This window comes from Balaenoptera musculus, chromosome 19 (assembly GCF_009873245.2).
Source record: "Balaenoptera musculus isolate JJ_BM4_2016_0621 chromosome 19, mBalMus1.pri.v3, whole genome shotgun sequence".
NCBI lineage: Eukaryota > Metazoa > Chordata > Mammalia > Artiodactyla > Balaenopteridae > Balaenoptera > Balaenoptera musculus.
The window spans coordinates 23,668,550-23,696,072 of NC_045803.1; the positions used below are offsets into that span (position 1 = coordinate 23,668,550).

Genomic DNA, 27,523 nt, shown 5'->3' on the forward strand with positions numbered 1-27,523 from the left:
GTTAGGAGTTAATGTAGTAGGTGACTTTAAGTTGAAGCCAATGCTCATTTACCATTCTGAAAACCTTAGGACTCTTCAAAATTATGTTAAATTTACTCTCTCTGCGCTCTATAAATGGAAAAACAAAGCCTGGATGATAGCACATCTGTTTACAACATGGTTTACTATTTAGAGCCCACTCTTGAGAACTACTCCTCAGAATAAGATTCCTTTCAAAATATTAATGTTCATTGACAATGCACCTTGGTCACCCAAGAGCTCTGGCGATGTACAAGCAAGATTAATATTGTTTTTGTGCCTGCTAACATAACATCCATTCTGCAGGCCATGGATAAAGGAGTAATTTCAACTTTCAAGCCTTATTATTTAAGAAATACACTTCATAAGGCTATAGCTGCCATAAACAGTTGATTCCTCTGATGGATCTGGGTAAATTGAAAACCTTCTAGAAAGGATTCACTATTCTAGAAGCCATTAAGAACATTTGTGATTCATGGAAAGAGGCCAAAATATCAACATACACAGGAGTTTGGAAGAAGTTGATTCCAACCCTCATGGATGACCTTGAGGGGTTCAAGACTTCAGTGGAGGAAGTAACCGAAGAGGTGGTGGAACTAGCAAGAGAACCGGAATCAGAAATGGAGGCTAAAGATCTGACTAAATTGCTGCAATCTCATGATCTAACTTTAACAGATGCTTTGTATGAATGAGTAAAGAAAGTGGTTTCTTGAGATGGACTCTACCCCTAGTGAAGATGCTGTGAAGACTGTTGAAATCACAACACAGGACTCAGAATATTACATAAACTTAGTTGATAAAGCAGGGCAGGGTTTGAGAGGACTGACTCCAATTTTGAAAGTCCTACTATGGGTAAAATGGTATCAAACAGCAGCACATGCTACCGAGAAATCATTTATGAAAGCAAGAGCCAGTCGCTGAGGCAGACTTCATTGTTGTCTTACTTTTAGAAATTGCCACGGCCACCCCAGCCTTCACCCTGATCAGTCAGCAGCATCAACATCAATGTAAGACCCTCCACCAGCAAAGATTATGACTCGCTGAAGGCTCAGATGATGGATGGCAGTTTTTAGCAATTAAGTATTTTTTAAATTAAGGTATATACATTTTTTAAAGACATACTGTTATTGCACACTGAAAAAACTACAGTACAGTATAAACATAACATTTATATGCACTGGGAAACCAAAAAATTCATGTGACTTGCTTTACTGCAATATTTGCTTTATTGCAGGGGTCTGGATCTGAACCCACAATATCTTGGAGGTATGCCTGTATTAAGTTCATAAGCATTTTTAGATATTAATCTTAAGTTTTTTTCTCAAAATTTAAAGTTTTCTTATATTTCATAGATAAAATCACATTAACATTTCTGGGAATAAACTTTATTACTAGGGCTTTAAAATGCATACAAGATAATTGTAGTAGTACTTGCAGGTAAATATGGGGATTGAGGGAAAAGGAATTTTTAGGAAAATCCTACATCCTACCTAGAGAACCTCTTAAGCTCCCTCTGCTGGCTACCATTTAAATAAAGTAGAAAAAAAGGTAAACCTCTTTTCTTCTGGGAGGTAATGGGAGATGCACTCTGAAGCTGACAATGCTGTTGTTGAAATTGAAAGGAAAGTTCTCTTAAGTAAGGACTAAGTCTAACTGCTGCCTACATTCCTTAATAAGGCTTTAGGACTTCCAAACAGATGGGGTGGGGGGGAAGGGGGAGGCCACAGTCGACTTAAAATAAGGGAAGTCATTATCAAGTTTGAATATGTTAAGCATTAAATCGATATACAAAAATGCAAAAGCATTTAGTATAAAACAAATCAACTATAAACAATTATCATTTAACACTAGAAAATTAATAATTTAAATACAGTTCACAAACTTCACTAGAACAAAAAGCTTATACCAAACTATTTAATCTATTAGTTTCAATATTAAGGTTTATTTTTTTCCTCCAGAGTGAGGTTAAGTAACAATTTAAATAATTTTCAGGATGTATAAATGAACATCCATTCAGAAAGAACATTACTGCTTCAAAGTGGCTATCTAAGAAATATTTTGCATGTAATAAATATATTTTATGTTTAGGTTAACAGGCACCATCTTGAGAGCAAAAAAGTATTTTTTTTAATTAATAAATAAATTACATTCAAGAAAACAAGGAGTTTATATCTGAAGTATGATATATCCTTAAATGTTTTTCTTCATATAGCACCCAAACTTCCAAACTAGAAAGTAGCTTCTAAAATATAACTCATACCTTAAGTTATAAAAATAAAGGCCAAGAAAAAAATCAATTTAAGACAAAATTTACAGTTTATATTATTAATTCCCCATTCAATAAAATATCAATTGCCAATTTACTAAATGAACTGCAAATATGCAATGTTAGTGCTGAAAATCTGAAATATATATTTTTAAAAGTCACTCTTTTTCAAAGTATTTAAAATATTGCATCTCTGGTGTCAAATCTGCAAACTATCATTTTATTTCTCTAGTTTTCTTACTTCCACTCCCAACCCTACCCCTTAATCCTGTAAAAGCCATCCAGCTTTTTTTCTTTTTTTCAGCAGGGGGGGTGGGGGGTGGGGGGGGTTAATACACTATATCCCAAACACAAAACACTGACAATACTCCTTGGTAAACAAGGAAATCCCAGAACAGTCCAAGCCTGCAGCTTTGCTCCCAAAGTGTGCCACAGGCTAAATGATAAAGAAAAAAAAACAATCAATGGCCCTTATTGATGCAGTCAGAATGCTCCTGGGAGTTCATAACTGTTTGAGAATTTGCTGATGTAATCCTGAAGAAAGTTTCAACACATTTTGCAGACAAATATCAGAGAATAAGTCTTTGATTAATAATTTTTCTATTTATTTCTGCCAAGGCGACTGAAAACACGAAAGCCTTTTCATCAGAGAGGTTAGCATAGATGTCAATTTCCTTTTCCTGTTTCTCTGTTAAAAGAAAAAGGGAAAGATTTTAATATAAAGGCAGTAGATGCAGTATTTTTTTTAATTTAAAGTTTTCAAGTATTCCTTTAAATGACAATACATATAATACATAATACTACAACATACACTAAATGTTATAAAGTATTATGCTACTGAACTGAAATTTTAAAATTACACAAAGGGGTTACTAAAATGCCAAGAACTCAATTCTAAGACTAAATGGAGACTGTATATATTTCTATACACACAGTCTAATATCAATATCATTTCTGTAAGAATCTCAAATATTTCTTTCTCCTCACTAGCATGAGCTGTTTCAATCAAAATGAATTTCCTCACCCTAAATATTGTCCCTTTTGAACATCAATGGTGCCTTTATGAATATATTAAGTTCTTCACCTTAGCCCTGCTATGGAAAATATGAATAACCAACATTTATTTCTACTTTTCCCCACCTGATTACAAATGTAATCCAAGTCCATGGTAGAAACTTTGAAAAATACAGAAAAAGAAAAAAGAAAAATCACCTATTATCTCATGAGCCAGCTAAAATCACGATTAACATCTTTTGTGTATATTCTCCCAAATGATTTTTTCAGGCTCTACTATGATTCCACTTTTGTCTCGTTTTTTGTTTTGTATTGACTTTTTAATCAAAGTTAAACATGAATATAGTTTAGAGTCAAATTATTTTTACAAAACGTGTTACAAAAAAAACAGAAGTCCTCCTCCCCTCACGCACATTTCCTACTCTTCAAATAAAACTACTTTTCCAGGTATTCCTTTTGGTTTTTACCTAAGTAACATATTTATCTGATGCAACAGCTTGGATTTTTGGTTTTAGGCATGATTAATTGACTTTCCACCATGAAATATTAGGATTTATTGCTTTCTGTCTCTTGCCCCCACCATACTCTTCTTATCACATCTTCCCATTATAGTTATATTACCATTTTGATGAGATCAATATTGTGTTTACATTATTCACTGTGTAAATGATTTCACTTTTCCTGTACAGTTTTCACTGAAGGGATTCTCTTTTTTCATTTGCTTAGTTTTCATTACTAATTGAACCCAAACTCTCTCCTAGTTGGATAAATCTTTCAGAATGTTTACACATATCAATCTTATTTTCTTGAAGAAATTCTATGCTCCAATGTGAAATGGTTGCTTTCTAGGCCTATTGCACAATTATCATCTGGAGATCTCTCGTCAACATCATGCTGGAGATTCTCCTCATGTCTCTCTTGAGTTGGACCCCGTGTCGTAGGTCCAGGATACTTTCTTGGTTTACTTCTTCATTGATGCCACATATCTTGCAGTAGCCTCCTGAGAAAGGGAGTATGGGTAGCAAATTTTTTGAGACCCTGAATATCAGAAAGTGTCTTTAGTCTTTCTTCACACTAGTTAATAGCATGATTGAGTTAAGACTTGAATATTTCCTCTTAGTATTTTAAAGGCAAAATACTGTCTTCCAACTACTGGTGTCACTGTTAAGAAAACCCTATACCACTTTTTATAGTTATTTTTTAAGTTATTGCTAAATTTACTACAGTTAAATATACAGATCATAAGTGTACAACTGGATGACCCATACCACAATCAAGATACAGAAAATCCCTCATGCTCCTCTCCAGTCAATCCCTCCCCACCGCACCAGCAACCATTGTTCTACCACCATAGATTTATTTTGCCTGTTCTTGAACTTCATGTAAGTGGCATGGTATAGTACGTACTGTTTTGTGTCTAGCTTCTTTCATTCAACATGTTTTTGAAATTCACTGATGTTGCTCATACATGAGTAGTTTGTTCCTTGCTGGGTAGTATTCCACTGTACCACTTTGATTATTTTCTCTGAACACTTGAAGGACCTTCCCTTTAACCAGAGAGATATGATTTATGATGATATGCTTTGGCATAATATCTAGTTTTAACCATCCATTGGTCTGGGAATTTGGTGAGGCATTTCAATATGGAAACTCAATGTCCTTCTTGTTTGGGAAAACTACTTGAATTATTTCACTGATGACTTCCCATCTACTTCATCTTCTATGTTCTTCTTCTGCAACATCAGTTATTTACAGATGTTGACCTCGAACTGGTCCTCTAAATTTCTTATGTTTCTTATTCATTTTTTCATCTCTTTTCCTATTGCTATACATTCTGGTACATTTCTTCAATTTTGTCTATAAGCCTTCTGTTAAAGTTTTACATTTCTGCAAATCATATAGACATATACATACATATATATATATTTTGAGATTCTCATTTTAAAGTTCATTTTCCAAGTACTTTTTTGACATCTGCAATTCCTTTTAAACATCATCTTGTTCTTCTTTCATGACTACCATATCTTCTCTTACAAAGAATATTAATGGTAGTCTTAATTTTTTTCTTCTCCCTGCAAAAACTTATCATATCCAAGTTATTTTTTTATTCCTTTGTGAAAGCCTGACTGGAGAACTCAGTATTTACCATCTCCAATTTTCACCTAATCTTCCTCATCTTAATTTGGTACTCCTGCCCTCAATGATGCCTGGTGTTTCCTAGACCAGAGACTCTGTTTTCCCTTTCAAAGGATAAACTTGCAGGGAAGGGAGGTCAGGGTAAAGAGCCCTAGCAGGCTATTAAAACACAGAGTTCAAATAATCTTGTTTTTAGCCTCACCTTCACCTCTACACTTCCAAACATAACTGAGGTAAAAATTCCTGACCTTAGGCAGACGTGAAACAAAAATCAGTTTCTTTCTCAGCTTTCCTCAAAGGAGTTTACGATTTGGGTTTCTTGTGTCTGCTAAAGAAGTTAGCACTTTCCAGAATTCTGCTGCTTCTCCCACTCCTTGTCCTTGTGGGACTTGGCCCTTAAAAAAAAACATCCCTTTCATCCCTGTCATTTTACTAGGATTTGGGGAGGGTGCAGAGCTAGATGTGTTTATTCAATCCACCATCTTTAACGTGAAGTCTACATTAACTGTCTATGTTCATTAATAAGGTATTCAGAATTGCCCAATATATTTCAATCAGTCAAAATGTCACTCCTACTTTACTAATATCCAGAATAATCATACCCCCCACATATAAAATAAAGACTTATTTTAAACCATCCAAAACTGTTAAGTTTAATGGTTGGCTTTTATGATAATGTTGTTATCTAGATGTCTAAAAAGATTTCCTTTTCATTCCTTCTTCTTCCTATTTTTTTCAAAACATAGAAAACAGTAAAGCCAATTAAAAATGTGCTTTTAGACACACTGTCAGGTTTTCCTTATTAGAATAAAGGTAAAGCTTGCTTCAAATTCTTCAAGTGCCCTATGAGCTGGGAATCAATAAATACTGAATTTAAGTAGCTACTTAACACTAAGAAGCATATCAAAGAAGTCTATTCTAAAATATATAGACATTTCAAAAGTTCATATTTTCTATCAGTATTATATTTAGAAAACATGGTCTGCCTTAAGGGTTTGTAAAATACAGCCTGCAAAATTGGTAAAATACAATTGGCAAAATCTGGCCTCCCACCTGTTTTTACAAAGTCTTACTGGAACACAGCCATGCCCATTCATTTACGTATTCCCTATGGCTGCTTTCCAGACACAATGACAGAGCAGACTAGCTATGACAGAGACCGTATAGCCCACGAAGCCTAAAATATTTATTATCTGGCTCTTTACAGAAAAAGCTTGCTGACTGCCCTTGCCTCTGGCCTACATTAAAAGATTCTATTTTATTATACAAAAATTCCTTTGAGGTCCTCCCTGTTTGTATTAAAAGTATATCTTACTCTAGAAATAGCTTTCTTAAAACTTTCCTATAATAAACTAAAAATACCTGAAAACAATTTATACCCAAATAAATGCTTTTTTCAAGTTAACATGAAATAAAAGATCCAAACCTGCATATATAGAGTCCTACCACAACTACAGAGCCTTCGTTCCCCCAAATAAAATACTGTCATTATCTATTCTCTCATCTCCTCTGACCAGAAGCATTCCTTTTCCATTCTTTGGGTTATATTCCCTTTACTTCAATGGTAAAGAATGTTCTGTTTTCTGGGCCAAGCAGTATTTCCCTCTTTTCTTTTTTCTCTGTTTACTTTTTTTTTAATTTATTTATTTTATTTTTTGGCTGCATTGGGTCTTCGTTGCTGTGCTCGCGCTTTCTCTAATTGTGGCGAGTGGGTGCTACTCTTCGTTGCAGTGCGCGGGCTTCTCATTGCGGTGGCTTCTCTTGTAGAGCACGGGCTCTAGGTGCACAGGCTTCAGTAGTTGTGGCACGCGGGGCTCAGTAGATGCAGCTCGCGGGCTCTAGAGCGCAGGCTCAGTAGTTGTGGCGCACGGGCTTTGTTGTTCCGTGGCATGTGGGATCTTCCCGGACCAGGGCTCGAACCCATGTCCCCTGCACCAGCAGGCAGATTCTTAACCACTGTGCCACCAGGGAAGCCCCTCTGTTGACTTTTCTTTACCTAGTTTTCATTCTGTAACATTCTTTAGCATATATTTTCTGATCATCCCATTGTTAAAGAAGCACCCTCAAGTTGAGAAAACAACTCAAACTCTCTGGAAGATCAGCATAATAGAAAGAAAGAGAAAAAGCAGTAAAATTACCCAAAGAAATTAAGGAGTGTAGAAGCACAGTCTTCACAGAATACAGTCAAAGACATTATAAACCTTAGTCCTTTAGCCATACAATATTAAAAAATCTTTAACTTTGATAAAAGCTATACCAGTGAAGTTATTTTCCCTAACAGTAGTACTTTTATTCAAATAGAAGCACACAAAGCAGAGAGAAATGGTGAACAGGTAAAAAATTCTCAATGTCTAAAATACATTTATATTTGAATACCTAAGACTGAATACCTGAAAAAGCAAAGCATAACTCACAAATAACATAAGAAGTTATAAACACATTTCACTGAAGAAATTATTTTAATAGAGGTTTTTGTGGGGTCTAACAACATTGTTATATATTTTTAATTGAAGTATAGTTGATTTACTTGAGAGAGATTTTTAAAGAATTATAAAAAGCAACTATCTCTTTTTTTCTTTAATTACTGGCTTGAAAGTCCCACTTTTTAAAAGATATTCATGGGCATATAGGGTGCATTATACTATTCTTTTTACTTCTGTGTAATCTTTTAAATTTTCCACAATAAAAGGTTTTTTAAAAGATGTATAAATCAAAGAAAACGAGAAGTTTTAGTTGATGGTTACAAACAAGTTATTGGTAGACACACTACTTATCAGAAGAAAAGAGAAAATCTATAAGGAGAATATGAATATGTTTTAGACCAAGAAGAATTCACCTTACTATCCAAAAGCTGCCTCAGAATAGGGAACAGAATAGGAGTAATTTAAAAATTCATACTGAAGAACACTTGATAGTAAAATTTTAAAACTCACAGTATAATAGTTTGAAATAAGTCTTAACAGAATTCAGATTTATCTTTAAAAAAGTATAACTATTTTAACAGACTTATCCAGGATATCATACACAAATTATCTCTGAACTTTACTATCATCAGTTTATAGCAAGGTGAATTTTACCTAATTTAAGCCTTTAATTTTCCAATAAGAATTAAATTTATATGACTTTTTTAAAACAAGCATCTACCTGCAGGGAAATGTTTTTACAAACGAAAATATGAGTTGGAATTTTAAGTCTAGGAGTTCAATGCCTACCAAACACTTTCTTCACTACTATCTAATTTAGATGTTAGAAAACTTTAATACCTGAAAAAAAAACAACAACTGCTTGGATTTACTCATACCTCTTTCTTCCTCATGTTTTTTGGCAGATGCACTTTTAGGTCTTCCTCTTCCTCGTCTGATATGATCTGAATGGCTGTTACTTCGAGACCTCTTTCTGTTTTCTAAATCCTTATTTACTGTAGAATTTATCTTCTCTCGCCTAACTCTCTCTGTTCGCCTCCTCTTGGCCTCATGCTTGTTTTCTGTATGGATGAATAAAAGTGATATATTTTAGGGCTTAGCAAGAACTGTTTGCCCATGTTCTCATTGCTTTCTTCTTTTTTTTTCTAAATAGCACTAGAGTTTGCTGCCTGGCATATTTTATAAAACTACAACCATAACATCTATATGTCCCTCACACCTATGCAGGAAAAAAAGAAATTCAAAAGAATTCAGATCCACACTAACACATGAGGTAGTAGGAATCTTATAACGGAAGACAAGTTTCTTTATTTGATACTTTTAATTTCAGCCCCTACAAGTTCACACAATTCCACAGCAACCTTTTTCCTTCTCTCTGTATCCAAGTTAAAAATGGTGAAGTATTACAAAAGGAAAATAAATATTCCATTCCTTTTTTTCCCCCTACCCAAATTACAGATTGAAATATGTCAAATACACAGAAGCAAAACTGACCTTAGCCATAATATTTATATTAAAGTTCCCAGTAAAAACCAAACAGAAAGTATCTAGGGAAAACATTAAAACACGAGGGAAGTAAGCAGCTATCACTTTATCCACAGATGAGGTCATTTCTGACATTCTAAGAGCATGTTTATCCCAAATAAATAGCAATAGGGGAACTTTACTCAACATGGTGATTTAATTAATGCAAGGAGCCACCCCTCTCACTCCAAACAGATCAAAAGGTTGGATAAGACAAACGACAATTTTTTTTAAATTGATTTAATACGTACCTGAATTCAAAAGAAAGAAAGAAAATTCCCCAAATGCCTAAAACCATGGTGGTAAAAGGGCAAAACATATAAGAAAATTCATATCCCAAGAACTAAAGAGAACAATTTAAAAGGCTATATAGGGCTTCCCTGGTGGCACAGTGGTTAAGAAGCCACCTGCCAATGCAGGGGACATGGGTTTGAGCCCTGGTCTGGGAAGATCCCACATGCCGTGGAGCAACTAAGCCCGTGCACCACAACTACTGAGCCTGCACTCTAGAGCCCACAAGCCACAACTACTGAGCCCACCTACCACAACTGTTGAAGCCCACGCACCTAGAGCCCGTGCTCCACAAGAGACGCCACCGCAATGAGAAGCCTGCACACTGCAACTAAGAGTAGCCCCCACTGGCCACAACTAGAGAAAGACCGCGCACAGCAGCAAAGACCCAATGCAGCCAAAAATAAATAAATAGAGTAAATAAATTAAAAATAAAATGAAATAAAAGGCTATATAAATTAAGTACGCTTAATAGGCTACTATAAAATAAAATAAATTTAAGTAAAATATTAAAAGTTATTTCCAAATACCATATCCTTGGAGAATTAGTTAATTCCAGGTCTCAGATTAACATATACCAGATAATGCAAGAATATTTAGTTATTCCAGACTGTAAGAAAGTTATCTAAGATCATCAGCATCTTGTTAAAGCACTCAAGGGCTAACTTGAAGAGGTTCCTGCTGACCATTATAATTTGAGCATCAATAAAAATAATAACTATAATAGACTGAAACACCTAAAGAACCAACTCACTATTTTGAAAAGTGAAATAAAGGAAAAGAATAAAGCATTTACCCTGCTTTTTCTATTCAAACTGTACCACTCACTGGTAACAAAAGGGTAGATGAAGAGCAATTTCTCATTTTAGAATCACTGTGGCTAAAAAACTGAAGAAGGAATAAGAGTATCACCATTTTCAACTTGAAATGAACTAAATGTAAACATCAACAGCTGCTAACATCACAAAAACAGAGATAAGTAGACTTTGTGCCTCCTTATAGAATACCTACCTAAGTAGTCTTGCCAAAAAAAAAAAAAAAAAAATCAAATTTCATCAAGCCCTTGGATCCAAATTACAATTTATAAGAAAAAGAGAAATCATTCAAAGAATGTTAACATACACCACGGAGACACAAACAGTAAATCCAAATGGACAAGTGATAGTTTAACATATAATTTGCAAGGAATAAAAGAGAAAATAATAGATAAAGAGAGAGCCAAAAAAGATATCAGTCATATGCAATGTGTGGACCTTATTTAGAATCTGTTTTTAAAAACCATTTATGAGAAACCTGAAAATTTCAACACCAGTTGGATATTTGATATTACGGAATTATTGTTAATTTTTTATTGTGCTTAAGTTTTTAAAGGTCTATCTTTTATTTTAATTTTTTTAATTTTTAATTTTATTTCTTTTTGGTTGCACCGCATGGCATATGGGATCCTAGTTCCCTGACCAGGGATCAAACCCATGCCCCCTGCATTGGAGGCATGGAGTCTTAACCACTGGACTGCCAGGGAAGTCCCAAGGTCTGTCTTTTAGAAACATGTAATGAAATATTTATAATTGAAATTATATGAAATTTGCTTTAAAATAATATACAAGAGAAGGCGTGGATGTGGATGGGACAGGGTATGCTTAGAATTTCTCAAAAAGAAAAAAGTTGAAAGAAATAGTAACAGGTAAAGCTTTTTACAGTATGCCTTTTAGAGTTTAACACTGAATTTAAGTTTGTTCCTTCAGCTACCCACCCATCTCTGCAAACTTCTTCATAGCCAACTTCTCAAAAAAGAAGTATCTGTACTTTCTGCCTTCAGTTTCTCACCTCCCATTCACCCATCAATTCATTCCAGTATAGCTCCCAACTCAATGAAAATGATCATCAAGAAGGACAAAAACCTCTGTCAGCAAATCTAATAGACACCTCTCTTTAATCATCTTAATACCATCTCTCAAAAATTCAACAGAGGACTACTCTTTTCCTTGAAATTAATTTTTTACTTGATTTTCAGGTTCTGCAAATTTCCCATCTCACCAGCCATTCCTCTTTATCGCCTCTGCTGTCTTCTCCTCCCTGCAGGTTCTTTTCCATCTCTAATATTAAAGTCTTAGGACTCTGTCCTGAGCCCAGATAAACCATGGACCCAAAACATTAAAAACTATTGTTATAATGGTTCCAAAATTTATACTTTCAGCTATGACTTCTTCCCAAAGCTCTAGACTGCCTACCTGACAGCTTCACTTGTATGACTCACAAGCATTTCAGATGTGCCAAAAAATAACTCTTGATTTTCCTTCCTCCAACCTTCATTATACTAGTAAATAGCACCAACCAGTTGCAAAAGCCAAATAACTTGTAGTCATTTGTGACTCAGCTTGTTTCTTCTATCATCACAGAAGTCCATAGGTACTCCGTGCAAAATACATCCACAATTTCTTCATTTCTCCCACTTCTATGGGCAACATCCAAACCGAACACATTCCCTAAATAGCTGCCAAAATTATCTTAAAAAAAAAAAAAAGACTGTATAAATAAGCTTCCTTTCTAAAACCTTTCATTAGCTTTTCACTTTATTTAAAAGAAAGTCAAATTTCCCGACCAAAGACTGTAAGTCCCCCTATAAGACCTGACATTTGCCTCTCACCCATCTAATCTCATACCACTAGCCATTTTGTTCAGTACTCTCCAGACATGGCTTCCTTTTAATAAAACAAGTTCCTTCCTCCCCTTGAGTCTCTACATTTGCTAATGCTTCTGCCTAGAGCTTTCTTCCCAAGGCTCTTCATGAGACAGGCTTTATTTATTTCCTTCAGATGTCAATTTATAGGTCGCCCCTCTGAGTCTCCCAGCCCAAGTTACTTTCTATAATCTTCTTCTACTAATACTACTATAGTCCTTCTATAATTTTCTTCTACTACTACTTCTACTTCTACTACTACTACTACTACTACTACATTTATTTATATGTTCAATATGTCTCCCCCTTCGAAATATAAGTTCTATGAAAGTTGGGATGCTTTTGCCTGTCTCATTCACAGAACCTAGAACATTACCTACACATGTTAAGTGGTGCTGAATAAATAAAATCAGACTGAACACATGATTTATTTCATTATCTTCTCAAAAATCCTACTGAAATGAAAACAAACATGGGTAAAAAGGTAAAGGGAAAAAGGAAAATAAATCTGCAGTGCTTGAAACAGAAAAGGGTGCTATTAACGATCTGAAATTACAGAATTTCAGCAAACTGGCAAGCTGACAGATTCTAAGTAACCAGAATAGAAGAAACTAAAATTCAAAATAAGAATAAGAGATATCTCCTATAGAAGGGATCGCTGTTCTTCCCAAAGATACTCCCAGGACAGGACAAAAAGTACAGTAAGGAACAGCAGGCCACAGGGTGATCATCAGAATAACTAGAACTACTGCAGAACAGTTGGGCCTATGTATACAAAGTAACACATAAAGATGTAAAGCTCTTGGGAACCAAGCGATCGATGTTCAAGGGGACTTTGAACCTCCACAACATAGAAAGAAGAAACAAACAAACAAAAAAGGCAGTTCCTCATAAAAATGAAATACTATAAAGGATTTCACATTCTGTCCCAGAATGAAGCCTTCCTTATTTTGGCAATCATGGATTTCAACAGCATCCCCCAGCTCACCTAATTTACATCTAAAAGCCTGCCAATAAGCTGCTTCCAATTGTACACTAAAGAAATGTCAAAATAGACTTTCAAAACAGTGTAGGATATTCATGCAAGTTATCGACACTGATAAACCAAGACCTTCATTTATAAATATCAACAGGCAATTAAGGATTACCAGCTATTTGAAGAAAATAAAAAGTGTGAGAGAGAGAAGGAGCAAGATAAAACATGAGGAACAGGGAGTTCCCTAGTGGCCTAGTGGTTAGGATTCTGGGCTTTCACTGCCGTGGCCCAGGTTAAATCCCTGGTCGAGGCCAAAAACAAAACAAAAACAAAAACATGAGGAACAAAGGTAGTTCAGGAAAACAAAAAAATCTTCAAACATTTCAAAGCATACCTTCAGAGAGTATTATATCATTAAGATTTTTTTGCAGAAATAGAAAACTCCATCCTAAAATCATATGGAATCTCAATGGACCCCAAACAGACAAAACAATCTTGGAAAAGAACAGAGAATCACACTTCTTGATTTCAAAACTTTTCTAACAAAACTACAGTAATCAAAAAAATGTAGTACTGCCTTACCAGAGACATACAGACCAATAGAATAAAATAGCCCAGAAATAAATCCTCGAATATATGGTCAAATGATTTTCAATAACAGTAGCCATGAAAAAACAGTACTTTCAACAAGTGGTAATTGGGAAAACTGGATATCCACAGGCAAAAAAATGAAACTGGACCCTTATACCATATACAACAGCGGTCCCCAACCTTTTTGGTACTAGGGACTGGTTTCCTGGAAGCCAATATTTCCCCCCCCCCGGGGGGGGGGGGAAGGGGCAGGGCAGGGGGGACGGTTCAGGAGGTAATGCGAGCGATGGAGAGCGGCAGAAGAAGCTTGGCTCGCTCGCCCACCACTCACCTCCTACTTTGCAGTCCGGTTCCTAACAGGCCGCGGCCCAGGGACTGGGGACCCCGATATACAAGAATTAACTCAAAATGGATTGAAGATCTAAATATAACAACTAAAACTATAAAATGCTTAGGGAAAAACTTCAAGACAGTGGATTTGTCAATGATTTCTTGGATATGACACCAAAAGTACCGGCAACGAAAGAAAAAATAGACAACTTGGATTTCATCAAAATTAAAAACTTCTGTATGTCAAAGGACACTATCAACAGAGTAGAAAGGCAACTCATGGAATGGAAGAAAATATTTGCAAAAATATATCAGATAAGGGATTAACATCCAGAATAAAAAGAACTTCCACAATTCAACAACAACAAAAAATGGACAAAGAACTTTAACAGACATTTCTCCAAAGACAGACAAATGGCCAATAAACACATGAAAAGATGTTCAACATCACTACTCATTAGGGAAATGCAAATTAAAATCACAACAAGACACCACTTCATACCCATTAGTATGGCTATTATGAAAAGCACATAAAATAACAAGTGTTGATGAGGATGTAGAGAAATTGGAATCGTTGTGCATTGCTGGTGGTAATGAAAAATAGTGCAAACAATAAGGTGACTCCTCAGGAAATTAAACAGAATTACTATCTGACTCAGCATTTCCCCTTCTGGGTATATATTCAAAAGAAATGAAAGCAGGGAATTGAACAGATATTTGTACACCCATGTTCACAGCAGCATTTTTCACAATAGCCAAAAGGTGAAAGCAACTCAAGTGTCCATCAATGCATGAACAAAATGTAGTAAGTACATACAATCGAATATTATTCAGGAAGGAAATTCTGACATGTCACAGCGTGGATGAAGGCATTATACTAAGTGAAACCAGACACAAAAAGACAAATATTGCATGACTACACTTATACAAGGTAACTACAGTAGTCAAATTCAAGTTCACAGGCACAGAAAGAATAGTAGTGGCCTGGGGCGTGATGGGGGCGGGGAGTAGGAGGAAAATGGGGAGTTACTGTTTTATGTGTATGGAGTTTCAGTTTGGGAAGATGAAAAGAGTTCTGGAAATAGACAGTGGTGATGATTAAGCACATGATATGAATGTACTTAATGCCACTGAACCGTACAACTTAAAATGATTAAAATACAAAATTTTGGGACTTCCTTGGTGGCTCAGTGGTTAAGAATCCGCCTGCCAATGCAGGCGACGCGGGTTTGAGCCCTGGTCTGTGCTCTGAGACACGCCTAGAGCCTGTGCTCTGCAACAAGAGAAGCCACCGCAATGAAGAGTAGCCCCCGCTCACCGCAACTAGAGAAAGCCCATGCACAGCTACAAAGACCCAACACAGCCAAATAAATAAATAAATAAATAAAATTAATTTAAAAAAAAAAAAGAAAAAGTAGGGGACTTCCCTGGCGGCCCAGTGGTTAAGACTTCACCTTCCAAAGCAGGGGGTGCAGGTTCGATCCCTGGTCAGGGAGCTAAGTTCCCACATGCCTCGTGGCCAAAAAACCAAAATACAAAACAGAAGCAATATTGTAACAAATTCAAGACTTTAAAAATGGTCCACATCAAAATATCTTTAAAAAAAAAAAAGAAAAAAAGTAGGATTATCCTTATAGTACAATGGAAAGAAATTTTAGCATGACAGCTGTGCAGCAGACCTAAAATCAGTCTTGATTAGAAGAAATCAGAGGATTCTATGAAAAATGTCTTTTAAAGATGAATATAGATACCATTATATAAACTATATGATTAAGAACTTTAAAAAAAGGCACAGAGATGAAGGTATGTATTTTTTCATCAAAAGGCAAAATAAAAACTATGTTCCATATATGAATATACAGCAATTTTAAGTGATTAGCATGTAAGGAACAATGTTTTCTGAAATAACAAAACCAAATCTTCACTGTCAAGTAATTCAGAGTTGAGGATCACTTACTACTGATTAATGTTCAATCATTTTGGGTTTCTAAAAGGTACTGGTGATAATCATTTCTCCATTTTTCTTCCTTAACTACAAAAGTGAGTATGTCATTTATAGACTTTGCTTATTTATCAGCCTTTCCCTGTTAGAGAATAATTTAAAAATTATGTTTAATATTTTTATCCCTTTTTCCTTCCCTCAATAAAAAATGGAATTTATTTAATTTTGCTATTTATTTGACAAAGCTTAACCCAAAGCGTATACTCCTGAGAAATTAACAGTTAAATACTAATAAGCTATTCAAAATTCTTACCATTTTAAATCTTTTTCTTACCTTTAGAGGAAGTCTTTTATAAACTAGTATCTCAGTTAGATTTTCAGTTTACTTTTTCCTTACAGTTTTTATAATTAAAAATTTTTAAAGGTATATCCATTGTTATTAAATACAAAATAGCACCCTTGATGCCACTAAACCACCCAGAACACCCATTTGGAAAACCAAATTTAAAGATTTGGAACAAACTGAGTTTGTTCTCACCAAAAACTGCTTCTGTCAGTATTTGGTGACTGACCAAATATCTGAATAGATTACTACTACAGTACTGAAGGTTTAGGCCACAGTACAGATACTTTCAATTTTAGGAAATACAGTATTTCCTTTAATTTCTTTTTTTTAAAATTTCTTCAAATTGACAGATGAAGACTCAACCTCAAGGCTACTTTTTAAACTCTCAGTCAACCATTCAATTTAGAAATGAAATCCTACATGAACAACATAGTCAATTTTAAAAAATTTATCTCCATTTAATATTGACCCCCTAAAAAGGATAAAAGAAACAATACTACATTCCTAACGCATTTAGAAAGGTATCAAAGAATAATTAATTGCCTTGAGGTTCTATGCACTTGTACAAAACACTGAGCATTAATACAGCTTTATTTGTAACACTCATCTTTTCCTCTCACCGAAATTAATATATTTTTACAATTTAAAATTAGTTTCCATAATAGATTTTATTTATCTATATTTTCAGCTAGCAAAGTTCTATATTGTTCTAGCGTCCCACCTCCCTATTTTCATGTATGTTATGAAGATATAAAGATGATTAGTATATTTGCAAAATGTGAGTTTTCAACATTTCAAATCTAGATAAATCTATGACTTAACAGATTATTTTCCTCCTGCATGTCACACAAAGTTACAATAATTAAATAAGAGGTTTCAACCCACTGAAATTCAAATAATCTTTTATAGCTTTGATTTTAAGATAAGTGCAATCTGAGCTTTAAAGATGTTTCTTTTTTGTTTTAAATGTTTAATTATGCAAATAAAAGTCTTCCTTGGGGACTTCCCTGGTGGTGCAGTGGTTTAGAATCCGCCTGCCAATGCAGGGGACACGGGTTCGAGCCCTGGTCCGGGAAGATCCCATGTGCCATGGAGCAACTAAGCCCATGCGCCACAACTACTGAGCCTGCACTCTAGGGCCTGCATGCTGCAACTACTGAGCCTGCATGCCGCAACTACTGAGCCTACATGCCACAACTACTGAAGCCCGCGCGCCTAGAGCCCATGTTCCGCAACGAGAAGCCACCGCAATGAGAAGTCCGTGCACTGCAACGAAGAGTAGCTCCCGCTCGCTGCAACTAGACAAAGGTCGTGTGCAGCAACGAAGACCCAATGCAGCCAGAAAAAATTTAAAAAAAGAAATTTAATTGTAAAAATTAGTATTTATTGAGTACCTATAACATACCAAGCTTTCTTTATGTTAGACATTTTCATATGCACTTCATCTACACTTCAATCCTCTAAGGTTGGTACTATAAATCTACATAAACACAAGTAAACAGCAGCTGCCCCTGGAGGTTAATTAACCTGTTAGAGAGTGACCAAACTGGAATCTGAATCTGAAGCCAGATCTTCCATATAATATATAACAACATATAGTACACGTCTGTACTATACCAAACTGATTTCCAGGCTTTGAGTACTCTTAATCCTTCTTAAAACCCTTTCCTCCTTTGGTTCTACAGCACAGTCTATCCCTGATATTTCTCTGTCCTTTCTATTCTTTGTTTCTTTTGCTTGTTCTTCTTCCTCCTCCCTAGGATTTCTAGGCTTCAATGTTTCATCTTCACTTCAAGGTCTCAAGTCTACTCTTATTAAACAACAGAACCTTAGGAAACTCCAAACGTAAAATAATAATGAACTGCTTCTCACTCATCACACTGACTTATGTAACACCACTCTCTGTTGGCTGTTCTCCTGCGGCTGACATTTCTTCTTAGTTGACATGACCTCCCTACCCACTTCTACCCTTAAAGTTCAGTCCCTGAACCTGCTTCCTCTTCCTACCCTACAGACTCTATAGAACTAGCTCATCCACTTCCATGATATCAACAACCATGATGATTCAAAACCTTTCTCTCCGGCTGAGGCTATTCCCTGAGCTTCAGACTATGTCCAACTGGGGAAAAAAAAAAATCTACACGGATGATATTTCACAACTATATCCAAACATAGTTTCTTCATCTTTCCCTCAAAACTTGTCTTCCCTTTTATCTTCCCTTTCTAACCAGTAATCCATCAGAAATCTGGGAGTCATTCTAAAGTCTTCCCTCTCCTTCAAATGATTCTAAATTCTTAACACTTGTAGCATCTGTCCCTTTTCTCTGTCCTCATTTACATTTCTTCCTTACCTCATTTCTCACCTGAATTGTTGGTATATAGAAGGGTCTCAAAAATATTTGTTGAGTGAAAAACTAATAAACACAATTGTCCCACTAATAGCATGGACCATGTCTTATTCATTTTGGAGCCTCGGAACTGAGTTGACATGCCACCCCAGCAAATCTACTGAATGAATCATTCCAAGGTTCCCATACCCAAATCACACTCTTAGGAAACAAGAACCAGGAATTGATTTTTAACAGTTCTCTGGATGACTCCTATATAACCAATCCAGCAACAGCCTTTAAGAACTAATGAATTAATAGTAAGTCCATTACCATGTTGAAAGGGAGCAAACTCAGAGGCGGAAATGGAATTAAAACTGCTTTCCTCCCATCTCTCCACAGACCTAGGATAAACAGACCTCTCACAGGTATAAATATAAGTAATTCTTGAATCACCTCCTACTATAACCATTCTTTGCCTAACTCGGCATCCTCACTCAGTTAACATACTGCAAAAGCTCACTTCCACCTTGTAACCCCACAAACTATTCTCTAGACAGAAGTCAGAATGATCTTTCTAAAAGGCAAATCAGAGCATGCCACCCTCCCCTCACCTCATCGCACATCCCAGGGATAGTTTCTCCTCACACCGTAAGAACAAAAACCAAAATCTTACTCTAGTTTACAAAGCCTTAAATAAATAATCTGGCCCCTGCTTATCCCTCTGGCCTCATATCGAACATTCTCCTGGTTTTACTGTCTACACTGCAACCACGCTGGCCTTTTTGTTCCTAAAATATACCAAACTTTTAACAACCTTAAAATTTTTGCATTTGCTATTTCATCTGTCAAGAATGGTCTTCTTCCTGATCTTATCATGGCTACTACCCCCCTGTTCCTATTCAGCCTCAGCCTAAAATGTCACCTCTCAGAGAAGCTTCCAACCACTCAATCAAAATTAGCCTTCCAGTCACACACCTCAGCACTCTATTTTAATTTCTTACAAGGCGTTTATTCACAAGTTGATATTCTCCCTGTTTATCTGTTCTCTATTTCCTGCCCACAAGAATGCATTAAGCTCCATGACAGCAGTGAACCTGCCTTGATAGTAAATTCATTCATTACTTTAGGCCCAAGGCTTAGAACAGTGCCTAGCATACAGCAGATGCTCATATATACACTTGCAATCAATCTACTCTTATTTGGGGATCATGAACATACAAAGTTCTGACTTTATCAAAGAACAAATAACAAAATTTCATTTTTTAATAAATATATCTGCTGAACAAATCCAATTTGTTTATATTAATGGGAAGGTAAAATTCAAACAAAAAATTTTTTAGATATTCTATATCAGGGAATTACAAAAAATAACCAATGTATCTAAAAATTATATTCACACCAAAATCAGGTTATATTTTTTCAGTCACCAGTTTAAAAAAAAAAAAAAAACCTACTTTAAAGTTGTTACACATTGTACCAGCACTATGAGAGGAAAAACCAAAATGTCCATCAAGCAGTAAACAGATAAACAAATTGTGGCATATCCACACAAAGAATACTATTAAGCAATAAAAAGGAATGAATTCTTATTGATATACACAACAATATGGCCGAATCTTAAATTATGCTCAGTGAAAGAAGTCAGGCAATAAAGATTACATACTGTATGATTCCACTTGTATAATGTAAAGTTCTAAAATAGTGACAGAAAGCAGATCGGTGGTTATCTGGGGGAGTGGGAAACAAGATGGAAAGATTACAAAGGGGAACTAGAAAGCTTATGGGAATGATGGACATGTTCATTATCTTGACTGTGGTGACTGATTGGTGTAAACACATGACAAAACTTATCAAACATACACTTTAAATATGTATAATTTATTGGAAGTCAATTATACCTTTAGTAAACATTTAAAAATTTTTTAAAAACATCAGATTAGGTCACTCCCTTGCTTAAAACCCTTCAATGGCTCTCCATCCTCCAAAAATAAAAAATAGAAAATTTGTTACAAGCTTTATCAGCATTACAAGGGAGTTAACATTTAAATAGAATGAACGGCATACTAATGTCATAAGCTGATTTCCAATAGCTAATAAAAACCAAACACATACTTCAATAGACTTTAATTGTTAACTTCAACAAAAATTGAATAGTAAATTCACAAAAATTAATTTTAAATTTCTACATCAAAAAGCTAAAAATGCGGTAAACTCTTACAATTACCTGTAGAAGATGGTGATTTTTCTGGGTGTTTTGCATTTAAAAGTTTTCTGCTAATAAATATGTAACCACAGGGACATGATTTACATGCAACAGGAACCTGTAGACAAAAAAAAGAAGCGATTTATTATTACTATTTTTCTGTTCTTAAACTTCTCAGTGTTTATGTACTCTCCTAAACTGAATGATAAATTACTTGAAGTAGGAATCATGGATTTATTTAAACCCCACCTCCTGACAACAAATTATGAGATGGGTATTGTGTCCTCTAAATCTTCACATTCTACTAACGCACTACAATAACCATGAATGTAGCAAATGCATGATAAACGTGCTGATGTGAGTGAACAACAGAAAACCACAATAGGGTCAGAGCCAAGGAAAATATATGAGAAAAAAGGTAGCATTTCCTAAAATATTAGTTTGAAAGCAGTTTATATAGAATAAATTGGAAAGGGGGGCATGATTGGGAAATCATGAAAGTAATCCCAGCATAACATTATGAGGGCCCCACTGGAATAGTGAGAATGGAAATGGAGAGAAGGTAGATCTACAAGACATTTCAAAAGGGTAAAGAACTGAAAACAACCCAGGTTCCAACATGAGCGGGTAAGATGCTGATTACTACCAATAGAAAAAAAAAAAAAGTTTACAACAACCAGTTTGAGGGGCAAAAGTGTTGTACAAACAAAAGAGAATGTGGGACAAAGCAGGAGTTAAGACCTAGTACCTTACAGTCTCAGCTCCAGGAAGGACGTCGGATAAAACACAAGCTCTTCAGGCTTCTGTTTATAAATCTGTAAACTATTTTTACAAGTGTCTCCTTTCTCCATTTCAAGTCTGTCAATATTTTTCTAAAGCCAAATGTTAGGGAGGGACTTCCCTGGTGGCGCAGTGGTTAAGAATCCGCCTGCCAATGCAGAGGACATGGGTTTGAGCCCTGGTCTGGGAAGATCCCACATGCCATGGAGCAACTAAGCCCATGCGCCACAACTACTGAGCTTGTGCTCTAGAGCCCACAAGCCACAACTACTGAGCCCATGTGCCACAACTACTGAAGCCCGAGCGCCTAAAGCCCGTGCTCTGCAACAAGAGAAGCCACCGCAATGAGAAGCTCGCGCACCGCAATGAAGAGTAGCCCCTGCTCACCGCAGCTAGAGAAAGCCCGCGTGCAGCAACGAAGACCCAACACAGCCAAAAATAAATAATAAATAAATAAATAAATTTATAAAGCCAAATGTTATTGAAAATCATTGAAAAAAGCTTTAGCTTTCCCTCCACAATTGTTTCACTAATATTAATCTTAATGATCCTTGGACTCAGGGCACATTCACTGAAAACCAGAAATTAATCTCAACAAAAAGTACTCACAGAATAGTAATTACAATTCCCTTTGTAAGATAAGTTCCATTTGCCCACTGTTCTGCTTATGTAAAAGTTTAATCACTACTATAAAGCTTTCATCCATTTATGTAGAGAATGCCTCATGTTCTAGAATATAAATATGTGATCTAAATAAGCTAAATCAGAATTTTGGCAGAATTCCTTTTCTTTGCATAAAAATACTGAACAAAGAATTCTAGTTTGTATTTATGAAAAATAACAATGAATCTATAAAAATAATCAAACTCCAGGTATGTCTAACAGCTTGCTTTATCAAGAATGTAATGAGATTCTTCCAAACCACGACAGAAAATGTAATGTTACATTTCTTAATAGTGTAAAATCTGCCTAAAATAGGTATGTTTTGTCATTTTAAAAATTTCACATCTTCAGAGAAACCAAGCTCAAAGGTACTGACTCATTTCCTTTATACTTAAACACATCATTTACGGCATCCACGGCAGTATAAATTGTTTTAAGTTAATGCTACCCAAAAAAACACAGAACGTGATGTTCTTATTCAACATACCCTTTGCTACTCAACAACCATTTTCTTTCAGCTATTGAAACTCAACAAATTGAAATTTAATTGTATTATACACAAAAAAATTATATCAACCCATGTCCAGAATTAACAGAGTGCTACAGTTAGATGAGAAATGTACATTCGGCTTTGGGATGACTAATTCAATTGACAGGCTGATCTACATCCCTTAATGAACGTGTCTTATGCTCAAGGAACATTCATGCGCCTGAGCTAAGTCACCCTAAGGTCCTTTTGAAAATGTAAAGTTCCTTCCCCTCACACCAACCCTGAAAAAAACCCAACTAACCACCACCACAATACAGATCCTGTAAAAAGAATTATTAAATGAGGTAGACAACTTCAGTTATATTAATCTCTTTAAATTATTGTATAATTTGGATTTTAAACAAACACCTAAACTTCCATGAAATTTCACTTGTAATGCCAAAGACAACAGTAATGAAAGTTCTAATGCTATACTTTCAGGATTTTAAAATGCAAGAAAAAAAATTTGAAGTGTTGTTTACTGATGGCTCGTGAATCAATTTATTCCTTGAAAAATAGGTATTGAGATTGTAGGCATGTTTTACAAGTAAGACAGGCTTAAAAAACAACTGCAAAAAACAAAATCCTGACCCTATATTGTTTCACTGACTTTAAAAAGCTCAAAAATAACCACATTACAGAGAATCCATCTATACTCTTTGTTGCTAAGAGCATCAAAGTTACATACAGCAGACATATTTGCTAAATGTCACATAAAATTTCCTAACATTCTTTCCTAAAAGGGGGAAAAAGCTGATGTAATAAAGAAAAAAAAAAAAAAAGCAAAAACAGAAACATACACCAGAGATCCCAGAAAAATAAGAATCCTGACTACTACTACACTCAAAATGGCTCAGTAACTTGAGTTAGTGGATGTGAAACCCGTTGAAAATGAAAAGTATTGTGGTTTAGATGTTTCAGAACTATATTTTCAAATGGGGGAATGTAAAAGGGGATGTAATAAAGCAACTGAAAATCTAGGTCTTTCTTGTTTGCTGATCTCTGTACCTGTTTTTAAACTTACACACACATATACAGAACTTATGTAAATCTACTCAACTGAGGCAATCTCAAACTTTAAAGATTTTATATTTATGTTTATAAACTATATCTAAATTCTAATTTAATATTCATCAGGCAACTCAGAATAACAGCAGTATTCTAAAGCTTTTTTTAAAAATGGCTTTCTGGATTATAATTTTTTTCTCATTTATAAGAAACCTGTACTTTCAAATAACTAGAAAACTAAAATTAATCTATTATTTTCTTCAACTGAGTTACTTTGAGTAAAAGATAAATCGCTTTTAAGAATCACCAAAAGTTTGAATTAGTCACCACGTATGTTATCTTCTCTTAAGTATTTAGAATAAAGAACACTACAAATCAACATTTTAAATTATGTTGTTGTAGCCTGTTATGGAATGAATTGTGTCCCCACCCCCCAAAAACACCCCAGCAACAAATTCGTATGTTGAAGCCCCAACCCCCCAACGTGATAGTATTATTTGGAGATGAGATAATTAGGTTTAGATGAGGTCATGAGGGTGGAGTCCTCACGATGGCATTAGTGTCCTTGGAAGAGACACCAGAAAGCTCTCTTTTCTGCCAGGATCTTGGGACTTCCAGCCTCCAGAACTGTGACAAAATAAATTACTGTTGTTTGAGCCACCCAATCTATGGTATTTTGTTATGGCAGCTGCAGTGGAGGTTGTGTGTGTAACAACAAAACAGAATGTGATATTTCCAAATAAAATGCTGATCACGTTTTGTTGAATAGTTACAGGGACTCCTACAAGTTTATTATCCTTTCCTCTTTTTTGAACGAGGATATTAAAAACAGGTTATTTTCCCCAAAAGGTTACTGTATGCCAAATACAACAAGGTCAGGATTTGCAATAACTGATGCCCTACAGAAACTGGAAGGCATACTGCATACCATGTAAACCTTATACTTCTGCACAATTAAACGGAACAAACAGAAATGATTTAAATATTGAAATAATCTTCGACAAGGAGACTTAAATAGAAAAGTCCAACTTTTTCAGAATTTAACAAATTTAGTTTAATGGTAAGAATGGAAATTTAGGACTTCTCTGCTGGCGCAGTGGTTAAGAACCCGCCTGCCAATTCAGGGGACACAGGTTCGAGCCCTGGTCCGCGAAGATCCCACATGCCGCGGAGCAACTAAGCCCGCGCACCACAACTACTGAGCGTGCGCTCTAGAGCTCGCGAGCCACAACTACTGAAGCCCGCGCGCCACAACTACTGAAGCCCTCGCGCCTAGAGCCCGTGCTCCACAACAAGGGAAGCCACCGCAATAAGAAGCCCGTGCACCGCAACGACGAGTAGTCCCCGCTGGTCGCAGCTACTCGGAAAGCCCACGAGCAACAACAAAGACCCAACGCAAACAAAAATTTAAAAAAAAAAGAAAGGAAATTTAACTCTGTTTTGGAAAACATGGCTAAATTGTTTTTAGAATGCATACTCAATAAACTCATACAATCAATAAACCGTAATTCTCCTCTGATCAGCATATCTATCATTGCCCATAAAAGATACTGAATAAAACATGTAACATTTTCTGTTAAAAGATTTGATCAACCTTTAAGCTTGCTCCTTAAAGTATGCACTAAAATCAGCTTATTAAAAAAGTCTTCAGCCATTTCAAATTACTCCTGATTTAAAAAAAAAAAAAGGAAAGAAAGAAAAAGGGAGAAGAGGTAATCATTTTGAAAAAATTCTCTCAGTGGAAAAGAAATAAACACACCCAGATCTGCATGTTGGCGTGAAATAGGGCCCTTACTAATGCTTTTAACTGAGAGAGTCTTAACTCATTAGATTATAAGGTTTAGAGGAACTTGTATCATTCTAGTAAAAAATGAGGCATCCTTAAACTAAAATGGTAAGATGAGATTTTTTTAAATTACAGCTATGACATCATTAATTCTGTGTAGAAAGCAGTCATTTAAAATTCATAAAACCACATATATATTTTTTAGAAGATCTGGAAGCAGAAAATGCCAAATTTTTAACAGTGGATACCGCGGCGGGTAGGGGGAAGTGAGGAGCGCTCAGAAAGGAAGGGCTTCAATGGGGGCGTTATTCAATAACGTTCCATTTAAAACAATGTACAGAAAGGATTCACGATTATTTACGTCAAAAATATAATAATTATATTTAAGAGAAAAAAATCTCCATATTTCGCCAAAACTTAAAACTATTACACTGCGGGCCTTTCTGTCACATTTAAGCATCCGCCCAGGTCGCGGGGGGACAGTTTTGGGGGTCCACCGTACACATCTGAAACGGGAACAAAGCAACCCTGCCTGGCAGAAGGCGGATTTCGGAGCCAGGAGCCCGGACTCGGAGTCGGCACATCGGGCATTCTCTTCGGGGCAGGAGGGGGCTGAGGGACCGAACTCGTCCACTTGGGCCGCTGCCCCACACTCCTGCCGCTGTCACCGGAGCCGGACAGGCGATTCGGGGAGGGTCCGGACAGGGCGCCCCGTCAGCTCGCGATAAACCCACGCCCCCTCTCACGCGGCTGGCCACAGGGCAAGATACTCGCCCGTCTGACCGCCGCCAGGTGGGCACCGGCCGGGCCGCGGCCCCGGGCGCTTCCCCCGCAACCCCTCGGCTCTACCCGGCCGGTTCCGGGCTCCCATAGTGGCCAGAGCTCGAGGGCCGGCCCACACGCTCAGCCGCTGGGACCCCGGCAAGGCGGCCTCTCCACAGCCAACGGCCGCCGGCAACGGACGCCCGCCCGCGCGCACCCGCCCCACCGGCCCGTGTGCCCGGTGCCCGGCCCCCGGCGCCCACCTGTTGGTCGCACTCGGGGCATGATTTGGTGGCCATCTTCACTTTCTTGGCTCGAGTTGCAGACATGCTCCTCTTTGGCGGCAGCGGCGGCGGCGGCGGCGGCGGCGGTGAAGGCGGCGGTGGCGGCCCGGGCTCCGCCCCTCGTACTTCAGCAGCCCAGCCTCCGCCCGTTGATCCCCGCTGGCCAGAGTGAGGCTCTGAAAAGTGCGCGCGCGCGCGTGCGCGAGCTCGCGCGGAGCCTGCGTGCCGAGGGGGCGGGGCGCGGCGTGCGCTGGCTTCGAGGGACCGCGGAACACGCCCCCACCCACACCGCTCCGGTCTTCTAGGGCGTACCGATTCTCACGAGAGGAGACCGACTGGATCTTGCGGCGGGACGATGGACACGCCCTCTCTGGGCCAGACGAACGGCGTGGAGGCGTGGCTTGGCCGGGACTCGGCAGTAACGGGCGTCGGGCTCGACCAACGAATGCACAGATGGGGCGGGTCGTGGTGCTGAGCCCGCCCCCTCCCCCAGAGGAAGGAGAACGTGAGAGTGAAAAAGGCGGTGGGGGGTAAAGCGCTTGGCACAGATCCTACCGTTTGATAAACTTCAGTAAATGTTAGCGAGTCTAATCATTGAGGAATTGTAATAGACATCTGATGAATCTGCTATATGCCAGCCC

General features: G+C 36.9%; 1 protein-coding gene across 3 annotated transcripts; it reads right to left on the minus strand.

Moving 5' to 3' along the window:
* Positions 1-1,274: 1,274 nt before the first annotated feature.
* C19H16orf87 (chromosome 19 C16orf87 homolog) lies at positions 1,275-27,153 on the minus strand. Of its 3 annotated transcripts, none has more exons than XM_036834880.1 (4): positions 26,862-27,149; positions 21,092-21,188; positions 8,736-8,918; positions 1,939-2,972 (listed from the first exon to the last, which is right to left on the minus strand). In XM_036834880.1, exons 1-4 carry the CDS (start codon positions 26,925-26,927, stop codon positions 2,854-2,856), a joined length of 465 nt encoding a protein of 154 aa, XP_036690775.1. In that variant the 5' UTR covers positions 26,928-27,149; the 3' UTR covers positions 1,939-2,853. The 3 variants fall into 3 exon arrangements, with proteins under 3 accessions (XP_036690777.1, XP_036690775.1, XP_036690776.1); XM_036834881.1 differs by lacking the exon at positions 1,939-2,972 and adding an exon at positions 7,375-7,524 and having other exon boundaries at positions 26,862-27,153; XM_036834882.1 differs by lacking the exon at positions 8,736-8,918 and having other exon boundaries at positions 1,275-2,972; positions 26,862-27,153.
* Positions 27,154-27,523: the final 370 nt, after the last annotated feature.

Coding starts and splice junctions, on each gene's coding strand:
- C19H16orf87 (XM_036834880.1), bottom strand. CDS start 26,927: ATGTCTGCAACTCGAGCCAAGAAAGTGAAGATGGCCACCAAATCATGC. Junction 8,919..21,091: donor AAAATCACCATCTTCTACAG/GTAATTGTAAGA, acceptor TCATCCATACAG/AAAACAAGCATGAGGCCAAG. Junction 2,973..8,735: donor AAAACATGAGGAAGAAAGAG/GTATGAGTAAAT, acceptor TTCTTTTAACAG/AGAAACAGGAAAAGGAAATT.